The 19,777-nt window shown below is 43.2% G+C and overlaps 1 protein-coding gene and 1 long non-coding RNA gene across 4 annotated transcripts in view; one reads left to right on the top strand and one right to left on the bottom strand.

Annotated features, from left to right (window-relative positions):
- Nucleotides 1-19,777, top strand: part of LOC124032065 (disks large-associated protein 4-like) — a 127,735-nt gene that overhangs the window by 94,456 nt on the left and 13,502 nt on the right. For 2 of the 3 annotated variants that reach the window (XM_046344111.1, XM_046344112.1), the window contains exons 3-6: nucleotides 117-355; nucleotides 853-939; nucleotides 1,537-1,702; nucleotides 3,815-4,031. In XM_046344111.1, coding sequence (XP_046200067.1) covers nucleotides 117-355; nucleotides 853-939; nucleotides 1,537-1,702; nucleotides 3,815-4,031 — 709 coding nt within the window. The remainder of the gene's footprint in view (nucleotides 1-116; nucleotides 356-852; nucleotides 940-1,536; nucleotides 1,703-3,814; nucleotides 4,032-19,777) is intronic. The other variant, XM_046344113.1, reaches the window with a different exon arrangement.
- On the bottom strand, nucleotides 2,617-7,692 carry LOC124032066. The gene is made up of 3 exons (XR_006838201.1): nucleotides 7,488-7,692; nucleotides 4,843-4,976; nucleotides 2,617-4,072 (listed from the first exon to the last, which is right to left on the bottom strand). It is a non-coding gene; the product is annotated as an uncharacterized LOC124032066 (long non-coding RNA).

The following is a 19,777-nucleotide window of genomic DNA, read 5'->3' as shown; positions in this document are numbered from 1 at the left end:
TTTTTTACTGCACTGGGTCTTTAAACTAGTTAAAGTGGAGATGATAAAGTAGAGATGAAGGTGTGGTGGCTCAGTGAGTCACAGTGGGATGGTGTGTGGCCCCATACTGTCTGTAGGTTCCACTGGGGGACTGGAGTGCTACGCTGGGGGGCCGGGGCCGACCCAGGGGCCTTGAGATCCCCTGCCGAAGGATGCGTAGCGGCAGCTACGTCAAGGCCATGGGGGACGTGGACCAGGACAGCGAGGACTCAGAGGGAAGTCCTAAACCCTCGCCCAAAACAGCCGCCCGCCGCCAGAGCTACCTGAAGGCCACCCATCAGTCCCTGAGCGAGCATCAGCCTCCACCACCACACAAGTGAGAGAGCTAGATACAAGAGGAAATATGCATGTAGATCATACTGTAGTTAATACTGTATGTTTCTGAAGAAGAGGAGTTCATTTTCCTTAGCAATCTATGTCATGACAGAACAGATAACATGGGGTTTCTGGGGGAACGTATTCTTATACAGAGGAGTAGCTACACACACCCTGCATGGAAACCTGTCTGCTCTGAGAGTGAATCTAATATAACAGAATGAAATGAAAGTGGACACCACAAATGGACAGCAGAGGGCAGCATCCTGACACTGACGTTGAACATTTACTACATAATGTAATACAGGGTAAAACCTGCAGGCTGCAGCAGACTCCTGTTCATGACAAGATACAACTATATCAGTGTAACATGTTCTTATGGGCTGTTCAATTATAGAAAAAGGTCATCACCTACCAACAACAGGTAACCAAACGTTTCCATTTAAGTTCAAAAATGTGAAATGTTTTGTCATGTTCCCCACCGCTTCGCACCGGCAGGCCTCGCGGCTATGCACCCATGCTGGAGGATAATGGGATACTATGGTCTCCACTACAGAGTGCATGCTCAATGCAGCATTTGGCCAGGTCAGTGTCCTAGGGAGGGAGGCAGCACGGCCCTCCACTCACACATGCCCACCTCTGCTGCCACTTCTCTAACCAACCCAGTGCTTTGTCCTGTTCCCCTGCCCAAACCCCATATATTACCAATTGCTCTGAGTGGTGTGTCGTCTCTCATCATAAACCACTGATCTCCCATACAAACCCTTTCCACCCCCACCCTCCGCACCGGCACACACATTCCCACTAACAGGTGCCTCCTCGTCAGGCAACTCAGAACAAAGGAAACAACCTCTCTGTCTCAGCAAATTCCATTGATGATTACAAAGCAAAAGAATAACTCAAATTCTCTCCCTTTTGTTTTGATGTTTACTGACGACTCAATGTGTCCTCTGTGCTGTCATTTTGATACCCAACTATTCTCCGCTCTGCTATCCTCTCATCTCGCTGGTATTTGATCTCACAAAATCACAAGAAATTTGGGGAAGTTCAAAGCATCCGCTGAAAATGGATGCGGTTCTCATCAACCCAAGATGTCCCGTATCCTCCCCACCCTTCATCCAGGTCTTTTCCTTATGGTTGAGGGGTTCTTTCAGCAACTAATTCTCCCCTCTACCCCTGTAGTTGTCTCCCCTCCCTGAGAGAACTCTCCACCAATCGGAGCCTGGACAACCTGGACTGCCTGGTGAGCCCGTGTGAGCCCCCGATGGCCATGCGGCACTGGGACGATCGCAGAGACTACCACCAAGGTTATGCTACCCTGGGCAGGGCCATGATGAGCAGTGGTCAGGTATGTACTGTAAATCCACTCTCCCTATTCACTCATTACACTCTTTATCAGGGTCTCAAACAGGCCTGTCAGTGTGTGTAGGAATAGTACCCCCATACAACAAACACATCATAACAGTTTGACAGATACATGTAGGCATAATTAACTAATAAAAGTACAACTGTATTAAATTAATTATTCATAAAGAATGCCCTCAGACAGTGCAAAGACAAGCCTCAAGCCTGAAACAACAACCAGAAATGAGTGGGATGTTGACAGCCGAATCCTCTATTTCTATGACTGCAGGCAGTGGTAGAACATTTCAGATTATGTGTGAGACGCTGATTGGTTAAACATCCAGTAAGCCAGAAGAGACAAGAACAGGAATGATGCTTGAAAGTAATTTTCAGAAGTTAAGACTAGGACATGCGCCTCCTTCTAATCCTGAGAACATTCTGTTTTTATCAAAACCAGCAGACTCCTTTCAGATGGAACATCCGGAGCCACTTTTGCTCATGGAGTTAAAATGGCATAATATTACAGATGGCAACAATGGAATTGCCCTCTTTACCTCACAGGAAGCTTTTTTTATTATCATATTTCAGTAATTGAATTTGGGAGATGACAGTAAAATCTGTTTTGGGACAAAAGCGAGTATTTTCTGAATGAACTGCAACGTTTTATCAGGATTGATATCTGATGGATTATAATGGCTGCCATAGCAGGAGAACAGGCTTCAAAGGATCTGCATTGTTGTACATGGAGGTAAATGCGCATAAAATCAAATATAGGAAAGGTTGTAACACATCGATGCCTTTTCCTTCAAGTATTTTCACTGGGTATACAAAGAAGTACAGACATTATCAGTTTACATGCTAAAATTATAGACCGGAAAGATGGTTTCAAGATGGTAATAATCATATGATAAAAAAGTATTGCAAGATTCAAACAGATCAAATAACGGATAAGCAGCAACCAAGGAATAGGCTCTTATTGTAAAAATCATGGAATGGCGTGAAGTTTCATCATTTGATTTACATGAAGTTTCAGAATGGATTTTGAATACTGAGCATCCATGTTACATCCTCTTTCTTTCTTGGGGGACACAATGATGACCATGTGCCAACTCTGGCACCAGCCTCCTCCTCTCACACTGCAATGAAAAGCAGGATGAACAAATAGAGACTCCACCTGCTACCAACATCATTACAACGTTGAACATCACAGGAGCCTGGCATAGAAGACTGGGGTGTAATAAGCTATCAGTGTTCCTCCTTCTCCACTCTGGCACTGTTTGAACTGAAACAAGCCTTTATCCCAGGACGGACTGGGGAAGTTGACTCAGCTGGTCTGTCTCTACAATACCTTGTCCCTGTTCAACCTATCCCTGGCCCTGGGCTACATAGATGTACTATGATATATTCCTGCTGATGAATCTGTTGTTATGTGAACATGTCATGTTGTCAACGCCAGAGACTGGAAATGTCCTACACCAATAAACGTCTTGTAGATCATTAGCACCGCTGAACTGAGCAAAACCAGACACCACCCCTACCACTACGACTATGATGTGGAGAGAGTGAACAGCTTGTAGTGGGAGGCTGCTGGTGCCTCAGTAGCAGTGATTGTATTAGCTCCTGGCATGAGGAGTTAAGTGAAATCTGACGCTGCTGGCTTATCATCACTGATTAAACATGCCGTGTGCTATTTCACATTAGATACAGTACAGTGAGTATACTGATTATCAGGGGACGCAAAGCTCAAACAGAATATTTAAATAATGAGATGTTTTCAACAAGGTCACTGCAGATTTACTTTTTGATCAATTGATTTCATTAAGTAAAATCGTGAACGTGCATGATAACTCCTGTACCCATTTTCCTCTAGAGATAGTAAAAATGTTCATTATCAGTGCATGAGTTTCTTTGGTAAATCTAACAGTCCTTTTGATTGGGCTCTCGTGAGCTGAGACGAACAGGATCCTTCACACTCTCTGACCATACACCACCACCTTACTCCAGCAGCATGCCCCGCCACCCGAGACTGGCACTGCTTTCTCCTCACAGGCGGCGGAGATCTAGTGGTCGCCTAAGTCCCCGCCCCCAACTTGTCAACCTGCACGTGTCCTTTCAGGTGTGTGGGCAGGGCTGTGGGCGCTCGCTGTACTGCGAGGCGGAGTCCCAGGCGGTGGAGGCTCTGGACCTGCCCACACCGACGTACTTCCGCTCCCGCAGCCACAGCTACCTGCGGGCCATCCAGGCTGGCTGCTCCCAGGATGAGGACACCGCCTCAGTGGACTCTGATTCACCTCCACCCACCACCACCGGATGCACCCATATCTCCAGCACCAGTGAGTATACTGTACTGTTCAGGATGGGCGTGGGCTGGGCACTGGGGATTGGACAGACAAAGGTTTTATGCCTTTACTGTAGGCATAATAGTTTTGTTTGAAAAGGGCCTTATCATCCTTTTTTTAGCACGATTCATGAATCATTTAGTATCCCTAAGATAAGGACTATGATGTAAGATTCCCACATGTATTTTCAAATCCAGCAGGGAAAATGTATATGAAGGGCGTGAGGGACTGTACTTATTCCGCTGTAAGGGGTATGAACTCAGTGGCACCCGCGGGCGCGTACACACACGTACACGTACACACACACGTACACGTACACGCACACGCACACACACACACACACACACACACACACACACACACACACACACACACACACACACACACACACACACACACACACACACACACACACACACACATGTACACACACACACACATAAACACACATAAACACACACACGTACACACACACACACACACACACACGTACACACACACACACACACACACACACACACACACACACACACACACACACACACACACACACACACACACACACACACACACACACACACACACACACACACACACACACACACACACACACACACACACACGACAGATTTGGTCTCTGGCTGGTGGCACTGAATGTCCTATCAGCCCAGTGTGAAAGTAGACATTGTAGAGGGAGGTGATGCGGCAAGACTGGACTGGTGCCAGCTAACTCATCCATACCCATTACACAACAGTGAGCAGGGGGATATGCTGTCTGGTGATACATCATGGTGAGTTTGCATACCTGTTTCTCACACACACATGCATGCACTGGCGCTGCTGCGGATGTTTTCCATGCATGAGAACAAAACTTCTCAAATGTCAAGCCAGTTCACAGATGTGGGTGGTCTCAGATAGGTGTCTGTCCACTACTGGAGTCTGTGAACATACAAACATATCAAAATGTTTTTTGATGCATCAAAAACAAAAAGCCCAAAGCATGATAATCATAGGTAGAGTATTAATAAAAACACATCATTGTTTCCCCCCCATCAATCACTGTTTTCATTTTTGCATCAGATTCACTTCTGTGGCTCAGCTGTTGTCAGTTACCACATCAAGGCCTAGGAAAATGCCATGCATGCAGTCAGCGATTACAGGCGGTGGTGTAAAAGGTTAGAGGAGCCCCGGCAGAGTCTGATCAGCATGGGAATCACTGTGTCATATGATGCAGTCTGTTTGCAGCACAAAAGCAGCCCTTGCCCAGATGAAGTTGCCTTAGGGAAGACTGTGGTGGGTTTCGAGCAGGGGCAATGGAGTTTGTCTAGCCAGGGCTGCAAAGTGCTCTGTTCCTGAATCATGCTGAAACAAAGTGTTTGTAGGCCTACTGATCAAAATGTTTTACAAGGGTAGGGCACCCCATAATTGAAATGTTAGACTATTGCTGCCATTCCATTTTTTTTGTAGACCATTATGAATATTCAAAAGTGTCAATCTGAACATTTGACCTGTAGTTCATTCAAATACATGTATAATTTGACAGCAATTATCTTGCAATATCATAGTTTTCAGCCAATCGAAGTAACATGTTCCATTCCATCGAACATATCTTGCGTTTGTCTTTTCAAATCAAATCAATTTATATAGCCCTTCGTACATCAGCTGATATCTCAAAGTGCTGTACAGAAACCCAGCCTAAAACCCCAAACAGCAAGCAATGCAGGTGTAGAAGCACGGTGGCTAGGAAAAACTCCCTAGAAAGACCTAGGAAGAAACCTAGAGAGGAACCAGGCTATGTGGGGTGGCCAGTCCTCTTCTGGCTGTGCCGGGTGGGGATTATAACAGAACATGGCCAAGATGTTCTTACAAGCACTGATTTCTTTTGATATCTGCTGAGGAACGTTTTACTTGCAAATCACTGCGGTCATGGCTAGAAGGGATCCAGGTTTTGTCAAATCAGATTAGACTTTTTGTAGCAGGTTAAGATACTTTACGCAGCAGGTTAGGAGATTTACCGTAGCAGGTTGGATACATGGTTAGGAAAATGCTTAGGGTTAACTAAAATGCAAAACAATTCAATTTGTGACGTTAATTTGACAAAGCTGGATCCCTTCTAGCCATGACCAATAACTGCTCTGAATAAATCCTAAACGTAAATATAGAGGCGGGAACGTACACGACCAAGCCGGGGAAATAGTAGACACAAAAAACAGAGACAGTTATTATCCAATGGCTGTTAAGAAACCCGTTGTCGTGGAATAAAAAGGCGGGGAAACGTGACGTCCTTTGTTGACTGGAGATTTAAACCAATCCTGTTCGTCTATGGTGAGATTGATGACCATCGACATCCAATGGCGTTGTAGTGTGTGCCAGTCTGCAAAAGGTGGACTCCAATCCCTTACGTCAAGGGCGTGTCCCTTTTGATTCCTTTCTTCAAGGAACGTTGTGTGAACAGTTAGAAATAGCACAGTAGCTAATGACTCTGTCTATTAAAACAACCTCGAATGAATGAACAGAAAATACGGATTTATTGTCTCGCTTTTATCAAAGTAAGCGTAAATATTTTATAATGTACTCGTGTCTGAACTGAGATTTGGATCGATTGGTATTGACCGTGGTTAGCGACGAACGCTAGCTTAACTACCCTGTCTAACGTGGATGAGAGGAATCGCCCTGATTCTGGGATCCACGTATTGTAGGTAACGTTAGCTAGCAGCGATGTTACACTAGGTTAGGGAGCTAAATCTCCACGACTCGTACAAATGCTTCATTCCACTGTTAATATATATATATTTTTTGTCATGGTAATCAGTTCGCTATCGTTATTAGCAGGTGACAGTTTGTAGCGAATAACGTTATACAATCAATCCAGCATCGATAATGTCTTTAGTGTAGCTAATGTTCGCTAGATCAGGGTTTCCAAAACTCGGTCATGCCCCCCACCTCACGCTGGTGTACATTTTGTTTTGTTGCCGTAGCGCAAGACCGCTGATTCAATTAGCCAACTCCTCATCAAGCTTTGATTAATTTAATCAGCTGTGTAGTGGTAGGGCAAAACCCCAAAACGTGCCCTCAGGACCGAGTTAGAGAAACCCTGAGCTACGTTAGATAGCTAATGTTAGCGATGCCTGACAGCAACCGCCTTGTTAATTAATGAGCTAACGTTACTGTAGCTAGCTACCAGCACCCCATCATTGCAAGCAGAGTGGATAGTTAGTTGGCTAGTAGCGCTGTCAACCACAGATTGAATCACCAAATTAGAAAGGTAGCTAAAACTAGTTGGACAGGAACTGTAAGATAGCCATCTAAGGTAATTTAGGTAACGTTAATGTTAGCTACCAACTAGCTACGTTTACATATTTTGTGAGTAGAGGGAGACTGGTAAAACTTAAATTACTAGCTTCGGGTCAGACATTTTTCCACCAGTCATTTTTCCAGCTTCGAACTCACCAAATTGTGACCATGATCATATGATCTAGCTAGTAATATCCAGCTAACGTTATCTCCCGTGGCTGCATATCCAGTCAAGTTAGCTAAAAAGCTTGTTTAACCTACCATCTTGTTTATTCTGCCGTTTAAGTTGCATCATAAGAGATATGTGTGGTTGCTAAGTAGTAAGACCTCACCCGTACCAAGGATCTACCTCCTTGCCAAATGTTTTAATGCATTCATTTGTTTGTTTTTACTGCTATGGTGAAAGCGAAGGTGAAAAGTTAGCGATTTGTGAGCCAACCAGAAATGAATCAAGGATTGATTGTAAGACTTCTTCAAAACAAATTGTTATGGTTAGAAGTCGACCAATTATGATTTTTCAACGCCGATACCGATACTAATTATTGGAGGACAAAAAAAAAGCGATTTAAAAAATATATATATTTGTAGTAATGACAATTACAACAATACTGATTTGAACACTTTAACTTAATACATAAATTAAAATCAATTTAGTCTCAAATTATGAAACCTGTTCAATTTGGTTTAAATAATGCAAAAACAAATTATTGGAGAAGAAAGTAAAAGTGCAATATGTGCCATGTAAGAAAGCTAACGTTTAACCTCTTGCTCCTACCTGGCACGCAGGCGTCCCATCTAGAGATCTGGAAATGCAAATGCGCTACGCTAAATGCTAATAGTATTAGTTAAAACTCAAACGTTCATTAAAATACACATGCATGGTATTGAATTAAAGCTACACTCGTTGTGAATCCAGGCAACAAGTCCGATTTTTAAAATGCTTTTTGGCGAAAGCATGAGAAGCTATTATGTGATAGCATGTAACACCCCAAAAGACCCGCAGATGACGTAAACAAAATAATTAGCATAGTCGGCGCTACACAAACCGCACAATAAAATATAAAACATTCATTACCTTTGACCGTCTTCTTTGTTGGCACTCCTAGATGTCCCATAATCACTATTGGGTCTTTTTTTCGATTAAATCGGTCCATATATAGCCTAGATATCGATCTATGAAGACTGTGTGATAAACGGAAAAAAATAGCGTTTCATAATGTAACGTCATTTTTTTAAATTCAAAAAGTCGACGATAAACTTTCACAAAACACTTCGAAATACTTTTGTAATGCAACTTTAGGTATTAGTACACGTTAATAAGCGATAAAATTCATCAGGAGGCGATGTAAATTCTATAGGTGTCCGTCTGGAAAAAATGTCAGGGGAAATCTCAACCAAAACATCCGGTTGGAGACCGGAGGGAATCGGTACCCTTGATTCGGTTTGACCAAGAATCAAAGCCGAAGCAAATGACAAGACTCTAGACATCGTGTGGAAGCTGTAGGTACTGCAACCTCGGCCTCATTTAATTTGGTTCACCTTTAACAATTCCTGGACGTGGCGCAAGGATATTTATTTCCATTTTTAGTGATCAGATTTTCCTGCACTTTTCGATGAAACGCACGTTCTGTTATAGTCACAGCAGTGATTTAACCAGTTTTATAAACGTCTGACTTTTCTATCCACACATACTAATCATATGCATATACTATATTCCTGGCATGAGCAGCAGGGCGCTGAAATGTTGCGCGATTTTTAACAGAATGTTAAAAAGTGGGGGGTAGGAGTAACAGGTTAAGTTCCATGCTCAGAACATATGAAAGCTGGTGGTTCCTTTTAACATGAGTCTTCAATATTCCCAGGTAAGAAGTTTTAGGTTGTAGTTATTATAGCACTATTTCTCTCTATACCATTTGTATTTCATATACCTTTGACTATTGGATGTTCAAATAGGTACTTTAGTATTGCCAGCCTAATCTCGAGAGTAGATAGGCTTGAAGTCATAAACTGCGCAATGCTTGAAGCACAGCAAAGAGCTGCTGGCAAATGCAGGAAAGTTCTGTTTGAATGAATGCTTACGAGCCTGCTGCTGCCTACCACCGCTCAGACTGCTTTATCAAATCATAGACTTAATTATATTATAATAACACAGAAATACGAGCCGTAGGTCATTAATATGGTCATATCCGGAAACAAAATGTTTATTTTTCAGTGAAATACGGAACCGGGTGGCATCCCTAAGTCTAAATATTGCTGTTACATTGCACAACCTTCAATGTTATGTCATAAACATGTACAATTCTGGCAAATTATTTACGGTCTTTGCTAGGAAGAAATGGTCTTCACACAGTTCGCAATGAGCCAGGCGGCCCAAACTGCTGCATATAGCCTGACCCTGCTTGCACAGAACGCAAGAGAAGTGACACAATTTCCGTAGTTAAAAGAAATTCATGTTAGCAGGCAATATTAACTAAATATGCAGGTTTAAAAATATATACTTGTGTATTGATTTTAAGAAAGGCATAGATGTTTATGGTTAGGTACACATAGGTGCAACGACAGCGCTTTTTTCAGGAATGCGGTTGTTAAATCACCTGTTTGGCGAAGTAGGCTGTGATTTAATTATAAATTAACAGGCACCGCATCGATTATATGCAACGCAGGATAAGCTAGATAAACTAGTAATATCATCAACCATGTGTAGTTTGGTTGTTTTTTATAAGATAAGTTTAATGCTAGCTAGCACCTTACCTTGGCTCCTTGCTGCACTCGCCCAACGGGTAGTCAGCCTGCCACGCAGTCTCCTCGTGGAGTGCAATGTAATCGGACATAATCGGTGTCCAAAAATGCCGATTACCGATTGTTGTGAAAACTTGAAATCGGCCCTAATTAATCGGTCGACCTCTAGTTATGGTGCATTTTCATAACTCTTCCTCAGATGTCACTTGGAAGTCCAGCAACTATTTCAAGAGGAATCCTGTCTTTTTTTATTTTATTGCATTTTGTCTCTAAAGGCCATTTATTGTCTGGTTTCTGAGCATACAATCAATAATTGAACAGCTTCTGGACAATGTGCTAATTTAAGTGCTTTGCAGTCAAACAGCTGGGCCTTTTATGAGAGGTTTGAATATGTGCTCTGTATACCAGGGACCATGGTAGCACCCCTGACTTTGTTTAGCTTGAAAGTTGTTGTAGGGCTGGGATCAGATGGCCATTCATTCAAAGGCTTCAGATAACACATGGTCAGCACATGAATACAGACATTGAGTCACATGCTCTGGCAATACACACAGTCTGGCTATACACACACTCATTGATGAGGTCAGTGGGTGAAGTCACTATAGTTACATGACAATTTTCAAACAGACATTCTAAAGGGATGAGTAGTAAAATGACTGTGCTACAGATACATTAATAGAGAACAGTACAATGATGCAACCCCTCAGTCTGTAAGTCCTTGGTATTTGGTTTGGCAGAATCTGAATCCTGTTGTATTCAAGTGACCAATCTGTAAGAATTGGGTCACAAGGAGGATCTCTTGCATCTATGGTGTCATAGTTCAATCTCAACAGCTCCGCCTGTGTAATCTTGACAATGTAATACCGCTCATGTAGCTGGTCGTGACACACACAGCAATACAAATGAGGGTTGCCTAATCCTACAGTATGTGTTGAACACAAGATTAAAAGGGGTTAGAGGAAGTGTGTTTGTGTGTGCTTGAGCAAAAGAGACATTCTGTCTGGTGTTGTAGAAGGATTTGCCTTGCTGTAGTAGGCTGGTAACACACCGCTCCAGTCCCACCCAAGCCCCTTCCTCTTGACACCTGACAGGACTGATTCTGGGTATTTACATCAGATAATTAGGCTTTCCACCAAGCTGGCACCAATCCCCACAGGGTGGTCTGGAAACTCCACAGGACATAATTAGAGTTTTAATACCTTCCTGGAGTAACTCCACTATGACTGGCTGGACGGACCACTTCAAGCAGCCCAAAACACTTGTGCTGTAAGAGAGTAGAACTAGTTTGTTCTAAACCTGTTTTTGTGGGGCGGACAGATTTTTACCAAGTATTTTTCCAGTTAAGTGATTTGACTGGTTACTTAGTTTTTGGTCAGCTGTTTCCAGTTTTTGTATGGAGAGAGGCTGTAGCTTGTTGTTGCACTCATCATAAACTAGAATTACCATTGGTGTTTATATTCTAACCACTCTCTTTGTAAACCATTGCTGTGTTGTGTTTTTTTGTCTTCCTGATGGTGTGTTCTTGGGCTGCCCTGTCCAGTCTGCCTGCCTCCGTCTCTCAGTAGCACTACTCACCATTAGCCCTGTCCAGACTGTCTACATTTTTGTTTCTCACCAGCCCTGTCTATCCCCTCTGGTCTTGGACCACCAGCCTAGTTCTCCAGCAGCCTGTCACCTTGCTACACAGTCACTATAATGCTGTTAATCTGGGGCTGATCCAACCCTTTGCCGTGTGCAGATTAGTAACACTTAGACACTCTCAGGAGCACCTATTAAAAGTAGGGCTGTGACTGTCATTGAATTTTGGATGACTGATAAGGTCAGCCAAATGGGCATCGTTGTACCATTTTTAGAATGGAAAAATAATAATTTGAATAATCAATTTTAAGGTGCACATTTTCTCTTCTCCTAACTGCATGTGCTGCTGAAGCAGAAGTCTCCTTTGCTACAACACCTTTCTTGGTTCAGCAAGGAGCAACATAGTGTCATCACATTGTAGATAGGGCTGGGAATGGATGGGGACCTCATAATACAATATCACTATACTTAGGTGCTGATACAATATGTATTGCGATTTGATGTTTAGAACACACACATGGCCAAAAGTATATGGACTTGTGCTTGTCAATCATCTCATCTCCTAAATCATGGGCATTACTATGAAGTTAGCCCCACCTTTGCTGCTATAACAGTCTCTACTCTTCTGGTAAGGCTTTCAACAAGATGTTGGAACATTGCTGTCGGGACTTGCTTTCTTTCAGCTATGATCATTTGTGAGGTCGGGCACTGATGTTGGGCGATTGATTGCGAGCCAGGCCTAGTGTTCCAATTCATCCCAAAGGTGTTCGATGGGGTTGAGGTCAGGACTCTGTGCAGGCCAGTCAAGTTCTTCCACACTGTTCTTGACAAACCATTTCTGTATGGACTTCGCTTTGTGCACAGGGGCATTGTTAAGCTGAAACAGGAAAGGGCCTTCCCTGAACTGTTTTCTCAAAGTTGGAAGCACAGAATTGTCTAGCATGTCATTGTATGCTGTAGCGTTAAGATTTCCCTTCACTGGAGCTAAGGGGCCAAACCCGAACCATGACAAACAGCCCCAGACCATTATACCTCCTTCAAGAACTATACAGTTGGCACTATGCATTTGGGCAGGTAGCTTTCTCCTGGCATCCGCCAAACCCAGATTCGTCAGAGACCTAATGAAACTGACGGACAGTGCTGTTGTACTTTTAGGTCTTAGGAAACTTTGCAGTATTTTGTTTTCATGTGTTATTATTATTATTAGCCCAGGATTTTTTTGTTGTTATTACATACAGCCGGGAATAACTTTCGGATATCAGTGCGACGGTAACTCACCAGCATTACGACCAGTAATACGACTTTCCCGAATCAGATCCTTTGCTCGTACCCTCCAAGGCAATTGAACTGATTCCAGAGGCTGTTCCAAAACACTGCCTGTGGGAAAGATGTACTTGGAGTGGACTTTGTCTGATTTAGGAGGCGCGCACACCACCCACCGTTTCCGAGTATATTACTCGCTAATGTTCAGTCTCTGGATAATAAAGTTGACGAGCTCAGGGTGAGGATTTCCTTCCAGAGAGACATCAGGGGATTGTAAACATACTCTGTTTCACAGAAACATGGCTCTCTCTGGGATATACTGTCTGAGTCCGTTCAGCCAGTTGGGTTCTCCGTTCATTGCACAGACAGGAATAAATATCTCAGGGAAGAAGGAGGGCGGGTGTGTATGTTTCATGATTAACTATTCATGGTGTGATAACATACAGGAACTCAAGTTATTTTGTCCAACCGACCTAGAATACCACAATCAAATGCCAACCGTATTACCTCCCAAGAGAATTTCTCTTCGGTTGTAGTCGCAGCCATGTATATTCCTCCTCAAACCAATACCATGACAGCCCTCAAAGAACTTCACTGGACTTTATGCAAACTGGAAACCACATATCCTGAGGCTGCATTTATTGTAGCAAGGGATTTTAACAAAGCAAATTTGAGGAAAACATTACCGAAGTTCTATCAACACATTGACTGTAGTACTCGCGCTGCTAAAACACTCGACCACAGCTACTCCAACTTCTGAGATGCCTACAAGGCCCTCTAATGCCCTCCCGTCGGTAACTCTGACTCCATTTTGCTCCTCCCTTCCTATAGTCCGAAGCTCAAACAGGAAGTACCGTGCTAAGGACTATTTCAACGCTGGTCTGAACTATCGTAATCCACGCTTCAAAATTGTTTTGATCACGGGTACTGGGATATGTTCCAGGGAGCCTCTGAGAACAACCTAGATGAATGCTCTGAAACGATGACTGACTTTATCAGGAGATGTTGGGGGGGGCACAGTCTTGCTTCCGGACAAGCCTAAACACCGTCACCCGCTTTGAGGATAACACAAAGCCACCCGCTGCTAATGACTGTGGGCTCTCCTCCGTGGCCGACATGAGTAAGACATTTTAAATGTGTTAATCCTTGCAAGGCTGCTGGCCCAGACGGCATCCCTAGCCGCGTCCTCAGAGCATGTGCAGACCAGCTGGCTGGAGTGTTTACGGACATATTTAATCTCTCCCTATCCCAGTCTGTTGTCCCCAGATGCTTCAAGATGTCCACCATTGTTCCTTTACCCAAGAAAGCAAAGGTAACTTAACTAAATGACTATCGCCCCGTAGCACTCACTTCTGTCATTGTGACGTGCTTTGAGAGACTAGTCAAGGATCATATCAACTCTACCTTACTTGACTCCCTAGACCCACTTCAATTTGCTTACCGCCCCAATAGATCCACAGACGATGCCATCGCAATGCACACTGCCCTGTCTCATCTGGACATGAGGAATACCTATGTAAGAATGCCGTTACTTGACCATAGCTCAGCATTCAACACCATAGTACCCTCCAAACTCATCATTAAGCTCGAGGCCCTGGGTCCCAACCCTGCCCCTTGCAACTGAGTCCTGGACTTCCTGAAGGGCCGCCCCCAGGTGGTGAAGGTAGGAAACAACATCACCACTTCGCTGATCCTCAACATTAGGGCCCCACAAGGATGCATGCTCAGCCCCCTCCTGTACTCCCTGTTGACCTACGCCTCCAACTCAATCATCAAGTTTGCAGGCGACACAACAGTAGTAGGTCTGATTTAACAACAATGGCAAGACCGCCTACAGGGAGGAGGTGAGGGCCCTGGGAGTGTGGTGCCAGGAAAATAACCTCTCACCCAACTTCAACAAAACTGAGGAGTTCATCATGGACTTGCCCCTATCCACATCAACGGGACCGCAGTGGAAAGCTTCAAGTTCCTCGGCGTACACATCACTAACAAACTGAAATGGTCCAGACACACACAACATGTGGTGAAGGCAAAACATCGCCTCTTCAACCTCAGGAGGCTGAAGAAATTTGGCTTGGCACCTAAAACCCTCAAACTTTTAGAGATGCACAATTGAGAGCATCCTGGTATGGCAACTGCACCACCTACATCCGCAGGGCTCTCCAGAGGGTGGTGCAGTCTGCCCAAAGCATCTCCCAGGAATCGCAGTTCCACAATAAATGTTTGTTTTGTTTGAAGTCCATCATTTATGTCCAAATACCACCTTTTGTTTGTGCGTTTAGTACACAAATCCAAACTCACGGCGCACTGGCATGTCCAGATGAAAGTTCAGAAAAGTCATATTACAGTTCGTAGAAACATGTCAAACGAAGTATAGAATCAATCTTTAGGATGTTTTTATCATAAATCTTCAATAATGTTTCAACTGGAGAATTCCTTTCTGTAGAAATGCAATGGAACGCAGCTAACTCTCACATGAAGGCGCGAGACTGAGCTCATGGCACTCTGCCAGAGACCTGACTCAATCAGCTCTCATTTCCCCCTCCTTCACAGTAGTGTCAAACAAGGTTCTAAAGACTTTTGACATCTAGTGGAAGCCTTAGGAAGTGCAATATGACCCCATAGACACTATATTCGATAGGCAACGACTTAAACTACAAACCTCCATATTTCTATCAAAATCTAATTATATGCATATTCTAGCTTTTATGCCTGAGTAGCAGGTAGTTTACTCTAGGCACCTTTTTATCCAAGCTACTCAATACTGCCCCCCCCAGTCCCAAAGAAGTTAACCAACAATGCAGTTCCAGAAATAGAGTTAAGAAGATATTTGCTAACTAAACAAACGCAATAGAAAGTAACACAATCAAATAACAATTACGAAGTTATATACAAGGGGTACTGGTACCGAGTCAATGTGCGGGGCTACAGGTTAGGCGAGGTAATTTGTACATGTAGGTAGGGGTAAAGTGAGTAGCAGCGTTGTCACCCACCCTTTGTTTTTACAATGTAAATAGCCCGGGTGCTGTTTTATTAATTGTTTAGCAGTCTTATGGCTTGGTGGTAGAAGCTGTTTTTAGAATCCTTTTGGACCTAGACTTGGCGCTCCGGTACCGCTTTCGGGGGGTAAGCAGAGAGAATAGTCTATGACTTGGGTGACAGGAGTCTTCGACAATTTATTTGGCCTTCCTCTGACACCGCCTGGTATGGAGGTCCCGGGTGGCATTAAGCTTGGCCCCAGTGATGTGCTGGGCAGTGCATACTACCCTCTCTAGCGCCTTACGGTCGGATCAGATTTTATGGTTATCCCCTTACACTGTGTATAAGGCAGTAGTTTTGGAATTGTTAGTTAGATTACTTGTTGGTTATCACTGCATTGTTGGAACTAGAAGCACAAGCATTTCGCTACACTCGCATTAACATCTGCTAACCATGTGTATGTGACATATAAAATTTGATTTGATTTGCCGAGCAGTTGCCTTACCAGGCGGTGATGCAACAGGTCAGGATGCTCTCGATGCTGTAGAACCATCTTTTGATGATCTGGGGACCCATGCCCGATCTTCAGTCTCCTGCGGGGGAAAATGTATTGTCATGCCCTCTTCACGACTGTCTTGGTGTGTTTGGACCATGATAGTTTGTTGGTGATGTGGACACCAAGAAACTTGAAGCACTCAACCTGCTCTACTACAGCCCCGTCGATGTTAATGGGGGTCTGTTCGGCCCTCCTTTTTCTGGTCCAGAGGATCTTAGTTTTACATTAACTAAGATATTTGATAAATTATTACTAAGTGGAAAAAATGTGCATGAAAAACGAGTCATCTCTCTCGTTGAATGACAATTTATTGAAGAATCCCTACTCTTTACCAATCACCGACCGATGGGCGTAGACTTCGGCTTGCCCAGAGAAACATTTTTGTGTGGCCGAAAAAACCCTTACCATAGGCCAAAAAACAAACAAACAGCACAATGTTGTCTAATATGCACAAACTCTTCCGAAATGTTTAGGCTGGGAAGCATGCGAATGCTTTTAGTACAGACAGGAAGTGATTCAGGAAGCAGCTCTGGAGTTGTCAGACCAAGGTCCCATTCAGTGGGGTGCAACAGTATACAGGTTCAGAGAAAGAACATGCATGTTTCTTTTTTTATATTTGCAGTGTTTAGAATTTATTGTGCCCTCCAGGTTGGGAAACAGCCAAATCAGCACCATGTCTCATCTGCCCACTTGAGGCTAGTTTGCTTAATTAACACACATCTCAACTGGTAGGATGAGGGTTTCACAAAAATAAGACCAACAGTAATTAAACCATGTTAAATCCCACTGCAATCTCAGAGAATGATATTCCAAGATGGTAGAGAACAGTGAACTTATATATTTTTTTAAGTCTATGGTTACGAAAAGAGTGTGTATTATATTGACAAGATAGTGACTGGTCTAACAATGGATTTACATGTCCTCAGATGTAAAGCAGGTGGGAGGAGGGGAGATCAGGTGGGACCATTCTAGCCAATGTGAGAGCAGATACTCGGGTGTACAACAGGCCATCGAGAGGGATAGATAAAGGACTCATCTTTGTATCTGTGCCATTATAGCGTCTGTGACAGCATGGGCAGTGCCATTGAGGCAATCTCCATTTTAAAAGTAGTACATTTTCTTCTTCATTGGCTGATTGCTCCCAACTCATATAAGAATTCCCACCCAGTTGACTATTTAAATGGTGGAAGGCCTCATGGGCAGCGTCCATGCCACAACAGGTTATATTCATGATGAGTCCTCAACGGACGCAACTGTGATAGTCATTTTTGGTTTTATTTGCCGAAAAGCCTTGTTTTTCTCTCAATCACGTTTGTTACTGTTACTATGATAATTGTTGAAAGTTGAGGGAGCATTCGTAACAACCTAACCATTACGAAACTTCTATTCAATCAAATAATCCTCACGTAGCAAATGAGCAATTATACTGAACAGAAATATAAACGCAACATTCAACAATTTCACTGAGTTACTGTTCATATAAGGAAATCGGTCAATTCATTAGTCCCCAATCTATGGATTTCTCATGACTGGGCAGGTGCCCAGCCAATCAGAATGTTTTCTCCCACAAATGAGCCTTATTGAAGACGCAAATACTCCTCAATTTCATCAGCTGTCCAGGTGGCTGTTCTCAGACGAAGAAGCCGGATGTGGAGCTTCTGGGCTGATGTGGTTACATGTGGTCTGCAGTTGAGGCCAGTTGCAGGTATTGCTAAATTCTCTAAAATGATGTTGGAGGTGGCTTGTGGTAGAGAAATTAACATTAAATTCTCCAGCAGCAGCTCTAGTGCAAAAAAGGTGTTAGGTGAACAATGGGTAAGTAAAGAAGTAAAATGACAGGCTATATACAGTAGCGAGGCTACATACAGACACCTGTTTGTCAGGCTGATTGAGGTAGTATATGTACATGTAGATATGGTTAAAGTGACTGCATATATGATGAACAGAGAGTAGCAGTAGTGTAAAAGAAGGGTTGGTGCACCTGTGTAATGATCATGCTGTTTAATCAGATCCTTGATATGCCACACCTGTCAGGTGGATGGATTATCTTGGCAAAGGGATATGAACAAATATGCCTAGAAAATTGAATTTCTGGGATATTTTATTTTAGCTCATGATTTTAGATGTTTGTTCAGTTTACAATTTTTGTTGACCAAATTCAAACCCTCATTGATCTCATACAAAAAATGGGCTTATTTTTGTGGATAGATTTTGGGTGACGTAAAACCTGTTTCGCCTCTCTCTCTGTTACAAACCACGAAGACGGAGAGGATGAAATTACACTGGGTCACATTATTCAGTGTCATTTATCTGGCCATAATATAACTGGCTGCTGGACCATTACTGGTAATCAGATACTTCTCACACACATGATTATAGAGCTAGAGTGTGTCTTGGAGAATTCACTGCATTGCTTTTAACGAGTGATCCAATGTAGGTTAACGTGATAATCATCAACATGTTGACAGTGCTGTTACTGCTAAAATGGAGGTTAACTGCTTTCAGAGCAGGAGACACCCCATGAGCCCCACCGGGAGAGAACCCTTTGCCTAGCTAGTCTATTCTCCTAAGACCTTTTTCATCAGACAAATCAGATTTTATTTGTCACATGCGCTGAATGCAACAGGGGTAGTAGACCTTACAGTGTAATGCGTACTTACAAGCCCTTAACCAACTACTTTAAGAAGAAAAACGTGATCAGTAAAAAATGAAAACAGAAGTAACAAATAATTAAACAGCAGCAGTAAAATAACAGTAGCGAGGCTATATACAGGGGGTACAGGTACAGAGTTACTGGTGCTTTCTGCTTTAGTTTTTGTCCGTAAGTAGGAATCAGGAGGATAGAATTATGGTCAGATTTACCAATTGGAGGGCGAGTGAGAGCTTTGTACGTGTCTCTGTGTGGAGTAAAGGTTGTCTAGAGTTGTTTTTTTTTTCACCTCTGGTTGCACGTGTAACATGCTGGTAGATTTGAGGTAAAATGGATTTGAGTTTCTTATGGCCTTGTACAGCTGATTGACTGCAGTCTTAGTGCCAGCATCCGTTTGTGGTGATATGGAGACAGCTATGAAAAATACAGATAAACTCTCTTGGTAAATGGTGTGATTTACAGCTTATCATGAGATACTCTACCTCAGGCAAGCAAAACGGCAAGACTTCCTTTGATCTTGTGCACCAGCTGTTGTTTATCAATATACATAGACCGTCACCCCTTGTCTTTACCAGAGGCTGCTGTTCTATCCACCCGAAAAAGCTTAGAACCCGCCAGCTGTATGTTATTCATGTCGTCGTTCAGCCACGATTCGGTGAAACATAAGATATTACAGTTTTT

Source organism: Oncorhynchus gorbuscha, linkage group LG03 (assembly GCF_021184085.1).
Source record: "Oncorhynchus gorbuscha isolate QuinsamMale2020 ecotype Even-year linkage group LG03, OgorEven_v1.0, whole genome shotgun sequence".
Classification (NCBI taxonomy): Eukaryota; Metazoa; Chordata; class Actinopteri; order Salmoniformes; family Salmonidae; genus Oncorhynchus; species Oncorhynchus gorbuscha.
Note: the sequence above shows the minus strand (reverse complement) of the source record. Positions and strands in the feature narration are given on the sequence as shown.